General features: G+C 39.5%; 1 protein-coding gene and 1 long non-coding RNA gene across 13 annotated transcripts in view; both read left to right on the top strand.

Annotated features, from left to right (window-relative positions):
- The window catches only part of SUN1 (Sad1 and UNC84 domain containing 1), a 59,458-nt gene extending 44,487 nt beyond the window's left edge, over window positions 1–14,971 (top strand). For 11 of the 12 annotated variants that reach the window (XM_050966292.1, XM_050966297.1, XM_050966291.1 and 8 more), the window contains 6 exons: window positions 2,144–2,398; window positions 7,660–7,744; window positions 8,431–8,546; window positions 11,314–11,481; window positions 12,205–12,297; window positions 13,083–14,971. In XM_050966292.1, the coding sequence (XP_050822249.1) occupies window positions 2,144–2,398; window positions 7,660–7,744; window positions 8,431–8,546; window positions 11,314–11,481; window positions 12,205–12,297; window positions 13,083–13,196 (831 nt within the window). In that variant the 3' untranslated portion in view covers window positions 13,197–14,971. Of the gene's footprint in view, window positions 1–2,143; window positions 2,399–3,489; window positions 3,700–4,648; window positions 5,266–7,659; window positions 7,745–8,430; window positions 8,547–11,313; window positions 11,482–12,204; window positions 12,298–13,082 lie in introns of those variants that run through there. The other variant, XR_007776118.1, reaches the window with a different exon arrangement.
- LOC127057568 (uncharacterized) lies at window positions 3,706–5,265 on the top strand. Its single transcript, XR_007776125.1, has 2 exons — window positions 3,706–4,270; window positions 4,381–5,265. It is a non-coding gene; the product is annotated as an uncharacterized LOC127057568 (long non-coding RNA).
- Window positions 14,972–18,761: the final 3,790 nt, after the last annotated feature.

Genomic DNA, 18,761 nt, shown 5'->3' with positions numbered 1-18,761 from the left:
TCCACTTACGCAATTTTCAGTGGAGTCTCCACACGAAATACACCCTACTCACATTTGTTTGTTTGATTACACTGGAAAAAAAACTTTCAAAAGACAACAGTATGCTAATTTTAACAGTAATGCTGATTTTTTGAAGTAGCAAGTACTAAACTTGCTAGACACTTATACATAACAAAGGATAAACCTAAGTCTTAAATGGAACTAAAAGCACAGAGGGTAAATCTATTACGCTGGTTTTGTGTATAGAATATACTCTAGTGTAGTAATTGGCATATGTTTATCTGCATCTAGCTAATTTGTACAAATATAGAAATGCAATAAAATACAGTTGTAAAGCAATAGTGCAACTGAATTGGTTTAAGTAATGTACAAGTATAGCACCTCTTTCTTCATTTGCAGCATTAAATCTGTAATTGGAACAACATGAGAAAACTGATGTAAGGGGGGTAATGCGGGTTTGTGATGTCTATTCCATAGTTATTAAAAGGCCATTAAATACTTACTCATTTGGTGCTCTCAAGCACATGACCTCCCACATCAGAATCTAGGCTCCTATTCCATTGATAGTGGAGTTCATATCAAAATAATTGATATAACGTTGGAAGTGTTAAAAACTCATCTGGCTACCTATCAGATATGAAATTGAAGAATATGTGGTTAACGCAGCTGTGAATCCACGCTTGTGAAATATTCATCAATCATCATGTGTATTGTTGTTGAAGTCAAGCTCTGCATTTCAGAAAAAACATTTCAGCCTGGCTGCATGCACTTAGCACTTCCTTTTTGTCGGCCTTCATGGTGCCTCCTTTAAGGAATCGAGCAGCCAGCATAAAAGATTATAAAGTGTATCTGAACCCTGAAGATGTAAATTGCACATAGTTTTCTAGCAATTTGTAAGAGATTTATTTCACTGCCAGATCAAGTGACCAATTTGGATCTGCTTAGCTTTTTGAGTTGTTGAGCAATCTGGATTTCATATAGATGTGAAGAGTTTTCTCTCAAGCTGATCAAACAGTTTTAGCAACAAAATACAATCTACAATACATAACTTGTCTCCTGGTTTAATGCACAGTTCTTGAAATAGTTGCTTGTGGTAACTTAGCCTGACTTTCTGTACTTATGATTTTAAAAGGGAAGATGGGAATTCTTTATTCATAGACTTCCATATTTAGTTTGTCTAATTCAGTGTTATGGTTTTCTTCTCAATATTTTTCCTTCAGTCTTCAAAGCATTTACTAAACTATTAATCTGTTTGTTCAGAGTAAGGACCTTTTTACATTTGTTTCTTACACTGTTAATTCCAGAGGAGTGGTGGTAGTGTTTTCAGTGGGAGTACAGGAAGATGATATTTGTGGAGCAGAGAGGACTGATCAGGTGTCAGTATTCTCTCATACCTGTTTGATCTCATTTATGATTCTGCATGTAGAAAAGGGGTCTAGTGTATTCTTTTCGTTGTATGTCATTTTAGGTAATTTTGATTATACTTATTTGGATAAGCCATTCTGTGTAGAGCTTATTTGTCTGCTGACTTCTTTTGTGAAAACGAATGCCTTTCACACATTCTCTGGCTGCGTATTTACACAGCCTCTGAATAGCTTCTTGAGATCCTCATAACTCAATCTGCTTATTGGGATTAAAATAAGGTGACAAATGTAGTGATGTTATGAAGTATTATTTTGTCAACTTAATCTTAACAGAGACCACCATGTCATATGTGCTTGCAGTAGTGAATAATAGTGAGGCGCACACGCAAGAAACTGAAATTGATATAACCAGAAAAGTTTAACATAACTAATAACTTTTTGGCAGTAGTTTGACAAGTCAGGGTATGTGTTAGACTCCTTTAGGTTCTTCTCTCCCCACCCCACCAGTTGTTCCAAAGAGTTCATGTCCTGTGTTACAAGATTCCTCTCCCACCCACTCCCCGAAGGCATACTGTGCCAATGGAGGAGTTTTTACTGAAGTGCTTTACAAAGATGGAGATATATGAAAGCTACATTTATTTGCAGCTCTGAAAAACTTAAGGATTTTAAGCATACCGGTTACACAACTGTTCATTTTATTACTTCAAATGATTTGAGGATTAAATTATTTTGAAAGAGTATCCAAATAGTAACTGTTACCTATTGATGGATTTTACTAGGTAGATGCCCAGGTCAAAGAATCTGTCAAACTTATGTTTTTTGGTGACCAACAAGAAGACTTTTCTGAATCACTACTCCAAAGGCTAACATCCAAATTTGTGAGCAAGAGCGACCTGCAGGTTTTGTTAAGAGATCTAGAGCTTCAAATCCTCAAGAATATTACTCTCCATATGTCTATTACACACCAAAAGCCAACCTCTGAAGTAATAACAAATGCAGTAAATAATGCAGTGATTTCTGGCATCACAGAAGCGGTAAGCATTCTAAAATAAATGTTGAACAGTTTGGCTCATTAACTTTTATAGCTATTGTTACGTAGGGTAAAAGTTGTTTTTAAAGGATTTTATTACAGGACATAGTTTGTCATGTCTAAATGTAACAAGGTAATGAAATTTTGTTTCAAATAGGAAGTTTGAGAGAGATTAGAAATTTAATGGCAGTTAAGAAAAATAAACTAAAATGCATTGAAATTGTGCTTCATATAATACCTAACGTGCTGTCAAAGATTTCACTTTGGTTTTCCACTGTTTCAGAAGGAATTTAAATAAGAGATTCAATCTTTTGATTGTGGACAGCACTGTTTGGGTGCACATGTTGCCCCAAAATAACATCCTTATTCTTTTTTTTCTGTGGTGATACAACTTAGGCCTGGTCTACACTACAAAATTAGGTCAATGTAAGTCACTTGTGCAAATTGGTTGATGCAATGTATCTATGCTCAAATTTGTCTCAAGCTGACGTAAATGCCCTGTTAAAGTGACGCCATAAATCCACCTTCATGAATGACATTGAGCCACAGGTGACCTACTGAGATAGATGCAGTGAGAGTGTAGACACTGCGTGATATGTCAGTCCTAACAGTACTCCAATAGCTGTCTCACAGTGCCTAATAGTGACTGCCTGGGACCCACTGCCCAGGTCTTACAGAGACTGGAATTACATTCCCACTTACAGTACCTCACTTTATTTTTGAAATGCCTTTTCCTGATTGCCCCGCTTGGCAAGCACATCTAGCAGTTCTCCCTTGTTGTGTGTAACTGCCCTAACAACTGTGTCAGCTCCGCACACTAGACATGCTCATGTCTGGAGTAGACAAGAGGTTTTGATCTCCTGGGCCTGTGCGGAGAAGAGGCTGTTCAAACACAGCTATGGACCAGCCACAGAAATGTGAAAAAATTGTATGGGGGATGCAGGCAATGGCGCATGACAGGGATGAGCAGCGGTGCCACGTGAAAGTGAAAGAACTGCAGCAGGCACACCACAAGGCTAAGAAGGCCAAAGTTTGATCTTGTGCTGAGCCACAGGCCTCCTACTTTTACAACAAGCTGCATGTCATGCTTGGCAGAGTTCCCACCAGCACCCCGCAGACCACCATAGATACCTCGGAGGAGCCTGAGACAGAGACCTAGTCTGAACAATGAGGAGGAGTCGGGAGACATGGCAAGGTGGAGGTCCAGCTATGCCATGAGACAGGACCTGTTTGAGACTCCACTTCAGTCTGGCCAGTCCCATCTTCCAAGCACCGATGAACCTGGTGAAGGGAAAGGAACCTTGTGTAAGTGTGTGCATGCATTTTCCCTTACTGTGTTTAAACTTAAAGATGGAGACCTGCCCATCCCCAAGTAAACAAGGCATAGGCATCTTTTGTTTTCATTGTTTCACTCTTATGAGAAGAGGCAGCAGTACAACAAACAGGTAGAGTTGGTATCTGCATTTCATTCCTCTGTTTGATTAGGCGGGTGTGGGAGAGAAAAGATAGAGCAGTTTATGTACATAGAGGTGTCCCTTGTATCCTCCAGAGAGATCTCGATGACACTTACATGGATTTACTCAACAGTTATCCCCCATAGGTTTCTAGTGGTGGCTGACTTTTTTTTTTTTTTTTTTTTTTTTTTTTTTTTTTTTTTTATTCCTCCGTGGTAGGACACTTACCACACACCTCCATAAGGAGGAGTTCTGGCACAGTTGCAATAAACAGGCTAGCAGCATATGAACCCAGGTGGCTTTGGGATGCTAGCAGCAGCTATGCTCTCTCTGCCTTTGTTACTCTCAGAAGTGAGATGATCTAAAATCACCACCGCCTGTTGAAAATAGTGCCAATCTTTAGCACTGTTGTCTCACTGTTTGTTCAGAGTAAGGACCTTTTTACATTTGTCTCTTACACTGTTAATTCCAGAGGAGTGGTGGTAGTGTTTTCAGTGGGAGTACAGGAAGATGATATTTGTGGAGCAGAGAGGACTGATGGAAAAAGGGATTCAAATTTTGTTTCATGCAACCAAAAATCTTAGTGCCTGCCTCCCCACATCCCTCATTTGCCCCTGCTGAGCCATACGCACCCTGGCTGAGACTGGATAGCAGTCCTGTGTGGAGGTACTCCAAAGCTAAAGTGTCAATAACCATCTCTTAAAAAAATGTATGGGAATAAGGGCAGGGGATTTTGAAACTTGTATCTTTCCCTTTCTGTTGTAACTAAATCCAATGATACATATGTGTTTCATCTGTAGCTGTTGCCATTGTGGTCTCCACCACACCACTGGAACCCTGAGGAGAAGAAGGAAGAGGGCTAGTGAGATCCTGCAAGCCACTCATGAATCAGACTGCAAACAAAAGGCCTGTGTGGCCAACGTGGCAGACAGCATGGAGATGGACAGAGAGGACAGGAGAAAATGGAGAAAGATTCAGGAATCCCTGCAGGAAAAGGAGAGAGCTTCTCAGGCAGCGCAAACAAATGGTGCAGACTGGTTGACCTACAAGTCCAGTAATCACCAACTCCTCACCCTTTGCAGTCCCTGGAGAACTCCATGGTGGCAGCTTCCCATGCGCCCCAATATTCCACCTGGCTTCCTGGGCCCTATCCCTACTGCTCCATGCTGGTGGATAGTAAGGAAAACTACAGCTTCACATAACTGTCCTGTGAGAGCCACAGTTGCTTTATGTGCAGCCAGAATAGACTGCACCTGTGCACTGAAATGGACAGAAATGTTTGCTGCCTTTCTAATTTTAAAATTCTGTTTTCTTAATATATGTAAGAAGTTTGTATTGTATTGGTCCTTTGTTATATGCACATTGGTTGTTTTGCACTGTCACTCAATACATTTCTCTCTGTATATACATTTTAAAATAAATTCAGTTCACCATTCCCCCTGCAGAATGCATAGTGGTACTCAGCAACAAAGAGTCCTGGGCACCATAAAGACTAGCAGATGTATTGGAGCATAAGCTTTCGTAGGTGAATACCCACTTCGTCAGACACATGGTACTCAAGTACTCTGTACTTATACGTTTATGGCACCACAGAACTCATATGTTCAACAAAACACTTAGTCATATGTGTAAATATACAGCAAGCCGCACGTAATTCATAGGTTCACTAAAAGACAGTGTAATATTTATAAATGTACCCCTAGCACTACACAATTCCTAAGTGGCCCTACTGTTTTGGGGGCTCAGCACAATCCAACACAGTGCATTAATGTGGCTGACCATTAAAGTGCTCTTTCAAAGCCTTCTACAACCACATAGTTCCACATTAAGTCTTGCTGTTCAGACTCAGCAGACAGCCACTCCACCTCCACCCTGGCAGCAACTTTTCCCCTTTGCCTCAGAGATATTATACGAGGCACAGCAAGGAGCTATAACCATTGGTGGGTGGTTTTTGCTGAAATTTAGTATTGGAAGTAAACACACCTATGTTCCTTCAATCTACCAAAAGCACATTCAAGTGTCCTTCTCTAAGTACTGAGCTGGTAGTTAAATCTTTCTTCTGTGTTGTCAAGGTGGCTCTTCGTGAACCATGGGAACAAGGGGTAGGCAGGATCCTCCAGTATCGCTATTGGCATGTCAGTATTTCCAATGGTGATTTGCTGGTTGGGAAAGAATATCTGTTTTCTGCTTTCTGAACAGTCTTATTTTCTTAAAGATGTGAGTGTCATACATGTTCCCTGAACAACCCCCATTGATATCAGTGGAGCATCCCTGATAGATCCATCAACACATGCATAGCCATAGAAAAGGCTTATTTTTCTATGGATGTACTCTGTGTGGCAAGGTGGTCTGGTCCCAAAATGAGGATATGCATACCAACTATTGCCCCACTGCAGTTTTGGGAACCCTACTGCTTCAAATCCATCCACTGTGCCCTGTACATTGGTGAGAGTCAGTACTACATAGCTGGACACTATTAATGGCCCCCAGTGTGGATTTTCCATCTCCAAAATGATTTCCCATTGACCAGTAGTAATCCAGCATAGAAAGCTTCCAAGTGTGATTTGCTATTCACTTCTCAGTTGTCAGTGCAGCTCTTATTCTGGTGTCCCTGCATTGGAGGGCTAGGGCAGAGTTGGCGCACAGATCCACATATGTGACCTTTTACATTTGAAGGTTCTGCAGCTACTGCATCTCATCCTAAACCTGCATTGCAATGCGATCTCACCAGTCAGTGCTCGTTTCTCAGGCCCAGAAGGGGCGCTCCACTTTCTGTAGCTGCTCCGTGAACACCACCAACAGCCTTGAATTGATTTTCACTATGAAGAAATCATCATGTCCTCAAGTATTGCAATTCTTTCTCCGAGTCTGCAGATACCGGAAGATCTTGCATCCTGTATTTGCAACATTCATAATGACAGTGAAGAGCTATGTGGGCTCCATGCTTTTGCAGATGTGGAAAAGGGCTGTGTGGGTTTGTGGAATTCTTAAAAAAAGCATGAAGATTACGGATATAGATGGCATTATGGGATGGAGAAAGTTGCATGCAGGAACTGGACCTCTCGCTCCCAGAGGTCCCTGCATCATTCATTTCTACTCCACAACATGTGAAAATTTCCCCAAAAGATTTTAGCCATGTGGCAGTGTGTGTGGCACACTGGGATGCCAACCATTGGTGCACTGCACTCTGCTGTGATGCAAGCACTCCTGAGTACATGCAGCGCAGACACAAGCAGCCAGGTATGCATGAGCAGTGTACTGACATTGGCAGCTGTATGCTGATGTTATTTGTATCAACCAGAATTTGTAGTGTAGACGTGGCCTTATGCTTCAGTCAGCAGTTTCCTCTGGTGGACTGTTAATTTGGTAGTTGCAATAGACTGTCTAGTCTTGTTACTTAGAAACACTATTTTTCCTATCCTAAAACAAGTAGCCACATTGGATGCAATAAAGAAAAGTAAATTCCATTACCCTTTATGATCTGTAATGCCTGCCAAACTATGCTATCTTGGGAGCTGAGAGAGATCCAAAGTATAAAGAAAAATAAAATATAACCTAAATGGAGAGAAGACTGAGACTTACAAAAACGCCATTCAGAGTAACCTAGTGTCATAATCGTCGTCTGACTACCACTCATGAAAAATTGGCAAATGTATCATAAAGATACTGGTTCCAAAGATTCTGTGATATAGTACAATTTTATTTAAAATGTTTATGCAATCTGAGTTAATAAAGACTGTTGAATGCATGTATATCTAATACCAAACCTGTTTTCTTTCTCCATACTGTTTCTCTTCCCTTATATCTGTAGCAAGCACGCATTATTGTAAATAATGCATTGAAACTTTATTCTCAAGACAAGACTGGTATGGTGGACTTTGCTTTAGAATCTGGAGGTAAATATGGGAGAAAGCTGTAAATAGGTCAGTCTGCTATTTACAGCAATGTAATCTGAGTTGTCAGTTTTTACAGTAAATCAAGAATTGTGTCCAATGCTTGACAAACAATAAGAATACTATATATTTTGTATTTTTGTTGAGTTGGATGTTTATATGTTAATAGTATACACCATAAAAGTGCATACAAACTTGACTCAACTCCTGGTTGCACTCTGGAAACACACTATACTTGAAGTAAGACAGTATGGCACAAGTTTGAAGAAACTTTAAAAGAAAATACCGAGGGATAATTGAGGGAGAATAGCTATTTTGTATGGTATAAATATTATGAACACGAACTTACTGAGAAAGTACATACCTGTTCAGTTTTTTAAACCTCTTTTTCAAAAATACATTTTCATTTCAAACTGAAAATAGTACTTATTTTCTGAGAAATATGCAACTATTTGAAAAGTGGGGTACAGCTGCCTTAATGTAAAACTCTATTTAATCTGGGGACAGGACGCTTGCATTACAATAACAGTGCTTAAAGGGAAGTTATTAGAATTTGACAGGATTTGAATATTTGAAAAAAATCATTGGCATGTTCAATTTGGAACAATTTTACTGAAAGCAAGACTAGTTACCTGATGAAAAATTAAACACTTCATTATTTGTGTTTTAACCTGACTTTTCTTTTGTAGGCGGCAGCATTCTGAGTACTCGCTGTTCTGAGACCTACGAGACCAAAACAGCTCTAATTAGTCTCTTTGGAATTCCTTTGTGGTATTTCTCTCAGTCTCCCAGAGTGGTAATCCAGGTAATTAAAAGCAGAATATACCTAAAATCCTGTTGTTTATATTTCTATAGCACCGAGTCACGGACCAGGACCCCATTGTGCTATGAAAGTTGTGTTTTAAAGCTACACTGTCAAGAAACGTTGGATACCAGAATTTTTCTTGACATGGAAGTTGCATCTGGAACTTCATTTTTGCTAATAGAGCCCAGTGCAGAGAGCCTACACAAGGCTTAGTCACCATTTAAATCATACTTAAGCCCTATTTGGAGGATTTAAAAGTGACTAAAGAGGTGCATAGGCCTTGTACAGAGGGCCAGCCCAAGGAGAATTCACCCTAAAAATGAGAGAAATAAGCACAGGCTAAGGCTTGTCATTAGTGGTTTGGGGCACCTCCGTTTTTTGGTTGTCTAGCTTAAAACATCTGGTTTTCAGAAATTTTCTGGGCGCGTAGTCTATGAAATTTACGCCTCTTTAGGAAGAATCAATTTCGGCACCGAAAATCACTAATCACTCTTGACAATATTGGCTCTAACTTTTATGTAGAACCCCAACTACTAGGGAGGAGTACAAAAGAATAGTGGGGACTAAGTCAGAAAGGGTAAGGCACAAAATTACTTACACCTAATAAGGCACGTAAGGCAATAAGAAGAGGTGTTTTTTAAATATACTAGGAGCAGTGGACAGGCTAAGGAAAGTATAGATCCTCTACTTAGTGAGGAAGGAGAGCTAATAACTGATGACATCAAGAAGGTTGAGGTGTTTAGTACCTATTTTGTTTGTCTTCCAAAAAACGTCATAGGTGACCAGATACTCAACACAATATTAACAAGGGGAAAGGAACGCAGACCAAAATAGGGAAAGAACAGGTTAAAGAATATTTGTTACATGTATTCAAGTAAGCACCTCAACTCAAAAGTTCATATTAGATTGCTTTAGCTAGTTCCTTAAGTAATCTTTGAACTGTTGTTCGTTATCTTGGAGAACTCCTAGAGGACAGGTGAGGTCCCAGAAGTCTGGAGAAGGGCAAACATAGCACCTGTCTTTAAAAAAGATAACGAAGAGAACCCTAGGAATTATAGATCAGTCAGCCTAATTCAAAATTAGAAAGATACTGGAACAGATTATTAAACAATCAATTTGTTGTAAGCACCTAGAGGATAATAGGATGGATTTGTCAAGAACAAATCACATCAACCAACCTAATTTCTTTTTTCTATAGGTTTTCTGGCCTGGTGGATGTGGGGGAAGCAGTAGACATGATGTATCTTGATTTTTTTAGTAAGGCTTTTGATGCTATCCCACAGGACATTCTCCTAAGCAAACTAGGGAAACGTGGTGTAGATTAATTTACCATAAGTAAGGTGCACAACTGGTTGTAAGACCATAATCAGAGTTATCAATGGTTCACTGTCAAACTGGGGGAATAATTGGCTAGGTGGTATTGCTGAAAAGGATCTGGGAGTTATAGTATATCACAAATTGAATATAAACCTACAATGTGATGCAGTTGCAAAAAAAGCTAATATCATTCTAGGGTGCATTAACAGGAGTGTTATATTTAAGACACAGGAGGTAATTGTCTTTCTCTACTTAGCACTGGTGAGGCCTCAGCTGGAGTATTGTGTCCTATTCTGGATGCCACACTTTAGGAAAGATGTGGACAAATTGAAGAGAGTCCAGAGGAAAGCAACAAAAATTATCAAAGGTTTAGAAAACCTGACCTGTGAGGAAAGGTTAAAAAACCTGGACATGTTTAGCTTTGAGAAAAGAAGACTGATGGGGGACCCAGTGAGTCTTCAAATATGTTAAGGGCTGATATAAAGAGCACTATAGTCAATTGTTCTCCATGTCTAGTGATGGTAGGACAAGATATAATTGACTTAATCTGCACATGAAAAATTTAGGTTTGATATTAGGAACTGGAAGGGTAGTTAAGCTCTAGAAGAGGCTTCCTTGGAAAATTGTGGAATCCCCATAATTAATTTTTTTTTTAAGAACAAGTTGGACAACCTCCTGTCAGGGATGCTCTAGATTTGCTTGTTTCTGCCTCAGTATAATGGGCTGGACTTGATGACTTCTTGAGATCTCTTCCAGCCCTATATTTCTATGATTCTATCAACAAAAATTGCTCTTGGCTTCCTCTTAACTTTTGCATACTTATAGGCATATTGTATGACAATAATGCTATCTGGGGGTATAATTTAACTGTCAAAGTTGGTTTATTCACATATTCAGTGCTGTCCTTTATGTCTAAGGTCTAACTTGTTTCAGACTACCTTGAATACATAGTATTAGGGGATTCCCCTGCCCCACAAAGGTGAGGAGTAACTTGTATTGTCAGCCTCTTGCACCAGAACACCAAGTACTAGCCACTGCAAAACATTTGAGAATAAAACATTCTTTCACTATTGAATATACTTAACGGGTAGTTACGTTTTCTTTCTCTCTGTACAATGAATAATTTAAATCATACCTATCGTGCATGTTCTCTTAAATTTTTGAATCAAGAAAATGTCCATTCAACAATTGTAGAAAAATGAGAATTGATACTTTCTGACCTTAATGCTGATATTGCAGAGGAGAAATATCGTGCTTCTTGCAAACAATGTTTTTTGATCTGGTAATTTACTCAAACTCTCTTAAATAGACATACCCTGTTTTTCGTGTAACAGAGTACAAGTTATAATCAGTGGTAAACCTAATCAAACTAAACATTAATAACTCAAAATTCATTAGAATGTTTTACCAATATGTTCAATATTTATTTTCTCCCCCGTCCTCTCTTTAGCCTGACATGTATCCAGGAAACTGCTGGGCATTCAAAGGATCACAGGGATACCTTGTAGTTAGACTTTCTATGATGATATACCCAACAGCCTTTACATTAGAACATATACCAAAAACTCTTTCACCAACAGGAAATATCACAAGTGCTCCTAAGGATTTCTCAGTATATGTAAGTCTTTCTCTGGTAAAGTTAAGGTATTAAATGTTTTTCTCTGTTTGGATAATTTGAGTAGAACCGTTAACAATTTTAAATCGTTATTAGTGTAAAACAGCTCTCTATTTTAATATTTACATTTATTGCGCTTAAATTTACTTCCTTCTGTAGAGTTTTGAGATCTATGAATGAGAAATAATGTATAAAAGCTAAGTATTTTTAAAAATTCTAATATTTCTGTTTTACTCATCTAGTTTAGTTTACAGAGAAGTGCATTAAAGCAAAGTAATCAAAACTTATTAAACTTGTGTGATGATTATCTAAAGTGATCTTTAAGTCCAAGCACTTTATGCCATCATAAAAAGAATGGATCATAATCCTTTCAGGCACTGTCACATAGGAGTAGTCTACAGCTGTATGGCACAGTCATGGTCCATTTTGACTTCTGGAAACTTTTTGTTTTTATTTCCAGTTGACACGAAATATGTAAAATAATGAGCATTGGTACCCGTCCCAGTCTTCTTCAATCCCACTCTTTCCTGGTCCCACCCTTTTTTTTTTCATTCTTGTTATTCCTGGACAACCTTTATTTTCTACACAATGATAACTAGTGGTTGTACTGTCCGCCCCTGTTAAGAATATGACATCCTATAACTGCAACCAAACTTAAGTTTCGTCATTCTGATTATCTGAAATTTGAAGAGAAAAAAATAATCGAGGTTTAACTCTTGATGATAGGGTCTAGAAGATGAATATCAGGAAGAAGGTACCCTTCTAGGACAGTATGTCTATGATCAAGGAGGAGAGCCACTACAGATGTTTCAAGTGACGGTAAGGCCACATTAACAGAAAATATATAGCTGTTGCCAAAGCCGCTTGACTTGCCTCTTGCAGTAGTAGCAGTAGTTTAATTTTAACACTGCTTTGGTACATTTGCTGATGCCTTTCACTATTTTGCTAGTATGCAAAATGCTAGTGTTCTGAAATGTGATTCTGATTTAACTCTTGCATTGATAACTGCAATAACTTAATGGAGTTATTCCTGACTTGCGCCATTGCAAATGAAGAGTCACTTTGGCATTTTTATTTTTGCCTTCCATAAAACGTGCATAATGAAGAATCTTTCAGTACCAGAAATTTGCAATATCCATATTTAGTCAGTTGGACTGCAGTTAAACTGGTCCCATCACACAGTGGATTAGATCAGTAACTTTCACTCAGTAAAACTATAGCGCTGTTCATCTGAAATTCTCTGTGACCTGGAAAGTACTATGGCTTATTTTAAAGGTTATTTTGCTATAGAAATCTTATTCCTGCTTTCAAGCTTTTAAATAAAAGCATTAAGAATTGTTCTACTTCATCTAGATCTCCAGCAGAGCATGGGAAGTCAAGCAAAGACAATGAAAATTTGACAGCTTGTGTAGATTGCAAGAGACTATCCAGAAATTGTGATTACCTTTTGGGTATATAACTTAACTACTTAAGCAATTAATGATGTATGTAGTGTAGTGATTTGGCTGCTACTCTTAACAACTTTAGGTGATCAACATCAGTTGTCTACAGAGAAAAATAAAGTGGTGAGTGATGTCTGATTTTTTTTTTTCATGTTTTTTCAGGAGAAAAATGAAAATACATTCCAGATAGTGGAGCTAAGAATTTTTTCTAATTGGGGCCATACAGAGTACACTTGTCTGTATCGGTTCAGAGTGCATGGAAAACCTACTGAATAAACTACTACACTACAGCTTTTTTGTTGTATATTTTCTGTTTGTATATATTGGAAAACCTAGAACACTGGAATCTTTAAAGGATGAGGATATGTGACATGTACTGCAGGATCAATACTCCTCTTCAATAAAATGCAGAAGACTGTCCACAGAATTGTGTACAAACTCATACCTGCTCTGATGCTCAGCTTGTAATTGCCAGTCAGCTTTATATTTTAATGTGTCCATTCTGAGAAAAATATTGCATGCAAACTACTCTGGTTCAAAAGCCAAGTTGGCAAACAGGTGATACTTATTTTATTACATTTGAATGTACAGTTTTTAAAGAAGCTATGCTTTCTGCAGCTAGAAATCAATTTTTAAAACAGGCCCCATCTGCACACTTCTGTTACGCTGGTTCCCTATGTGAAAACTTATGAATACTTTTAAACACTAATTGTGGCTAATGTATGCTTTAGTTGAACATGACTTTTGAACTTGTTGCTAGGCCCAAAAGGACTTCCTGAGTAGATGCAGAATATGAAACATGTTACTGTCAAGGAAAGTGAATGGAACCAAAAATAGTTTAAACATCAGAGGCATAAAAGTCTTTCCTTTAACATGGAACCATGCATTAATGTAAAAGTCAGGTTTGATTTTAAACCACTACATTTATTTTAAGTTTTCTTCCTATTTAGTTTCCTTTTGACTTAGCTTGTTAGAATAATCACTCAGTGTACTAACGTTTACTGAGCAATCTAGTAGGCTTATCTCCTATACCAAGGTGAGAGTCTGGCTAATGGTCTGCAGATAAGACCAATTCAGAGCTCAAATTGCAAAGGCAAAATCTTGGTGTGCAGAAGTCTCTCTTCAGCACAGGATTAATTCAGCTGGCTCATTTTATAAGTGCTGCACTGTGGAAGCACTAAGTGAAAATAGGTTCCATGTGATAGACTCAACTTTTAATTTAAAAAAGCAATTCTGCAGTGAAGTAACTTGCAAAAGAGATTCACACTCAATGCCACTATATTTAGATACTATTCCTTAGACAATGTTTCAATTTATATATCTTTACAGTGGAGGATTCAATACCCATTGAAGAATGTTAGAGCAATGACTCTTAACAGCATTATCTTACTGCATTTAATTGGAACTGACATTGTATTAACAGATTGCATTTTGCTAACAGACTGCTTGCACAGCTCTCCCTATGTAAATGCTCATTTTGTAATTTTATTTCTGAATGTTACTGGAAACCCTTTATAAACAAGATTCCTGAAAGATATTCATGTGAGAAATTTATCTTACTGTTGTAATGCATTTTATTGGGTCAACTTAATTACAGATGTGCTGTTATATTTTTCAGAAAGATGAATGATGGTGCTGACTGGTTTTTTGAATTAGAGTTCTGTATGTTGCACAATAGTCCTCAAATGTTTTTAAAAAATCTCTATAGAGTGTTTAAGTTCAGCTAGAAACAGAACCAATGGCCTATGCAGAAGAACTAGATAAAACATGTACAGGTGTTTCATATAAGTTAAATATATAAATCAGAATTATCCTGTATAAATTGAAATTAGGAGCTGGAGTGCGAATATTTTGAATAACACTAACTTATTTTTAAAGAAGCAAGATAGGACTTTGTGCAATGTATTTTTGTAAATGCTTTTCAAAATATTTGTCTTGGTATTCTTTGCTGCCTCCAAACGGACAAGATGCTATTGATGTTTAAATAAAGAGTTTTAATTTTTGAAAGTGCATGTAATATTTGAAACAAGTAATAAAGTTTCTTTTCTGTATTTATGCTTAATCTGTTTGACTATTTGGGCTAAAATAACTAATGTAGGGTAACCGCTTTTAGAATAAATCAATTTTTCTACATCTTTAATAAGCAAATACATTTCAGCATAAAACTGAGGTGAAGTTAAGTCCAACTTTATTGTGAGGATATATCCCATAGCTGTGGTGAGAAAGGAGGATGGTAAATGGACGCAGGGCAGAGCTGTACTATATATAAATAAAAACATTTAATATGTGGGAAATTCCTTCAGGAACTGCAGGCGGGGTAATGCTAGAGAGTAATCTTCTACTTTTCAGTCTTTCTGCTCTCCAGAAAGCTCTGCCTTTTGCTTTCAATGTCTTCTGTCAAAAGCGATTTATGCATGCAGAAGAGAGGCAGATTTTGGTGATACATAAACTTCTGTCCCTTACGCCTGGTCTACACTACACAGGTCGACATAAGGCAACTTATATTGATCTAATTATGTCAGTGTCTACAGCCTTCCTCCTGCTGATGTGCCTTATTACACCGACATAACTCCACCTCCCATGAGCTGTAAGGTGTACTCTGGATGTACCAAAAATTGTTTCAACACTAGTTCTACTACCTAGAACTGTTTCTGAGAGCAAAAGCTTTAGTCTCCCAAGCATGACACTGCATTGTGGGAACTGAGGACTAGCTCAGCAACTGCAGTACTTGTGGCTTTCTGCCCACTGTTAGAAGAAGCAATTCTAGGCTTACCTGGTTCAGACGGGCCTAGCTACTAAAGATACTGAGGTATTGCAAACAATGTTTGTAAAACACCTCCAGTGGCTATTGTGTGTAGATGCAAGGCATTGCAGAGGCACTATCAAATTACAGTATTAAAACAGTGCAATGTAAATAGGACCTTTGGTGTATTCACAATTCCAGCTGTAGTGTGCAGAATCCTTTGCACTTTAACTAACACACTCTAGGTGTTGTACAACCAAATAATTCTTCACTCATTCGTAAGAGCAAAACACAAAATATGCCACAGCCAACCTCGTAACTACTTATGGGCACTTAAATATGTGGAAAGGCACCGTGCTTGTAATGGGTAGCCAATTACAAAATTAAATGGGTTTTGTTCATATATTTAAGTGAAGACTCCTGTTGTAATGAACCTTGAGAATAAAGTAGCATCTCTACATTGTCTGACATTAGTGCAAATCGTACTGACAAATGCACTCTAAAGCATTCTGCAACTACAGGTGGAACATCCAGATTCACTTTCTGTTGTGGACTGATGGGTATCAAACTTACAAGTCTGTAGCGGCATGCTATTGCAAATAAAAACGAGCATCTGTATGTGCAAACGTTTGTAAAGTGTCAAAAGTTTCACTTAGTGCTGACCCAAAACATCAAGCTGTCTGCCCCAACAAGTGGTTTCCCAATGGGCAGGTGGCTTATGTGTGCATTGGGTGCAAGGAGCTCCTGGCCCTCAGAGACTGTGTACGGGCTTTGGAGACCAGAGTGGCTAAGCTGGAGGAGCTAAGGGAGACAGAGGTACATAGATGAGACTGGCAGGGACACAGTAGAACAGTCCCACCCCTGGTCTGACAGCCTCTGTGCTGTTGAGGATGAAAGCCTACGGGAAGGAGACCATCCAACAGGAGCAGAGGGAAATGATGCCATAGTTGGGATCCTCCTTTCAGATGATGATGTGGTATCCTCTCATACCCAGGATACCTCTCTGGGGGAGGGAACTCCAGTTATTAGGAAGAGACAGGTATTAATAATGAGCAATTCGATCATTAGAAACAGATAACTGAGTATGCACTGACTGGGAGAACCCTACGGTGATTTGTCTGTCTGGTGCAAAGGTGGTGCATCTCTTGAGACCTCTAGATAAGCTTGTGTAGTGCTGAGGAGGAGCCAGTGGTCATGGTACATGTAGGTACCAGTGACATAGCCCTCGTCCAGACTAACCCGCGGCATCGGCGGGTTAAAATCGATTGCTCGGGGATCGATATATCGCGTCTAGTCTGGACGCGGTGTATCGATCCCCGAGCGCGCTTACATCGATTCCGGAACTCCATCAATCCGAACGGAGTTCCGGAATCGACACGGAGAGCCGCGGACATCGATGCAGCGCCGTCCAGACTGGTGAGTACCTCGATTTTAGAAATTCGACTTCAGCTACGTTATTCACGTAGCTGAAGTTGCGTATCTAAAATCGATTTTAATTTCTAGTCTGGACGTGGCCTATGGAAGGATAGAAGAGAGGTCCTGGAGGCCAAATTTAGGTTGCTAGGTAAGAGATTGAAGCTCCAGGATAGCATTCTCTGAAATGCTTCCAGTTCCACACACAGGGCTAGTTAGACAGGTAGAATTGCAGGATCTCAATGCGTGGATGAGATGATGGTGTAGGGAGGAGGGGTTTAGATTTATTAGGAATTGGGGAAATTTTGGGGAAAGGGAGAGCCTATACAGGAAGAATGGGCTCCACCTAAACAAAAATGCAACCAGATTGCTGGCACTTAAAATTAAAAGGTCCATAGAGCAATTTTTAAACTAAGGGCTGGGGGAAAGCCGACGGTGCGGAGGAGCACCTGGTTTGGACATCCCTTAGGGGAGGATCTATAAATAGAAATTTTATATGTGCCAATGAGGAGAGGATGGAAGTTGATAAAAGACAGGTATGATCTGATGAGAAACAGTCAAAAGAAAAAAAGTCCCATGGAATTACATCATGTAATGGTAGACAGCTAAAAAGTGACAAGTTTTTAAAGTGCTTATATACCAATGCTAGAAGTCTAATATTAAAGATGAGTGAACTTGAGTGTCTCATATTAAATGAGGATAGTGATATAACAGGCATAACAGAAACCTGATGGAATGAGGATAATCAATGGGACACAGTAATACCAGGGTAACAAAATATTTCTGAAGGACAGAACAGGTCATGCTGGTGGGGTAGTGGTGCATTTCATGAAAGAAAGCATAGAATCGAAGTAAAAAATCTTCAATGAACCAAACTGTGCCATAAGAATGTAGCAATAGTGCTCTATTACAGGCCACCTGGCCAGGATGGTGATGACTGTGAAATGCTCAGGGAGAACAGAGAGACTATTAAAATAAAAAACAATAATGGGGGATTGCAGCTATCCCCATATTGACTAGGTACATATCACCTCAGGAAGGGACGCTGAGAAAAAGTGTCTTGACACCTTAAATGACTACTACTTCGAGCAGCTAGTCCTGGATTATGTATAATTTTATTGACAAAACTGCCTCCACACTGATGCCCTGTTTAACTCATGACTAATACACATGTTGGAGAAAGTTTGGTTTTGTAAAAGATTCAGCAGGACTTGAGATAAGGCGTGTTCACAATACACTTCTGCTCGGCCCCTCTACAGATCCCCCTCAAAACCAGGCTTGACGTCCCTCACATTTCTAAGGTAAACAAAGCAGGTTAAAGTAATAGCAAAGCACAAGGGCACCCAAACAGGCACAAGTGGGCTAGAACAGGCTCCTTGCAGCAGCCTTAGCCAGTGATCCCGCCACAGGATCCCAACCCTCCCTCCAGCTGGGAGAGCTCAGGCTGGGTCTCACCAAAACCCACCGCCCTCTGCATCCACCCGCCCCTTCTCCTCACTCCACCCACCCTTCAGCCCACGCTCTCTACCACCCCCTCCACTGCGATTACCGCCCCGCCCCCATTGCCGCCCCCCTCCCCCGCCCGACGCCGAGTCACGTGGCGTGGCGTCGCCACCGCGAAGCTGTGCTGCGGGAACTGGCCCGCCCAGGCTGCCGTCTTGCTCGGTGGGCGGGGCTGACGGAAG

Source organism: Gopherus flavomarginatus, chromosome 9 (genome assembly GCF_025201925.1).
Source record: "Gopherus flavomarginatus isolate rGopFla2 chromosome 9, rGopFla2.mat.asm, whole genome shotgun sequence".
In the NCBI taxonomy this organism is placed as follows: domain Eukaryota; kingdom Metazoa; phylum Chordata; order Testudines; family Testudinidae; genus Gopherus; species Gopherus flavomarginatus.
The sequence above is the reverse complement of the archived record's forward strand: the minus strand, read 5'-3'. Positions and strand labels throughout refer to the sequence as shown.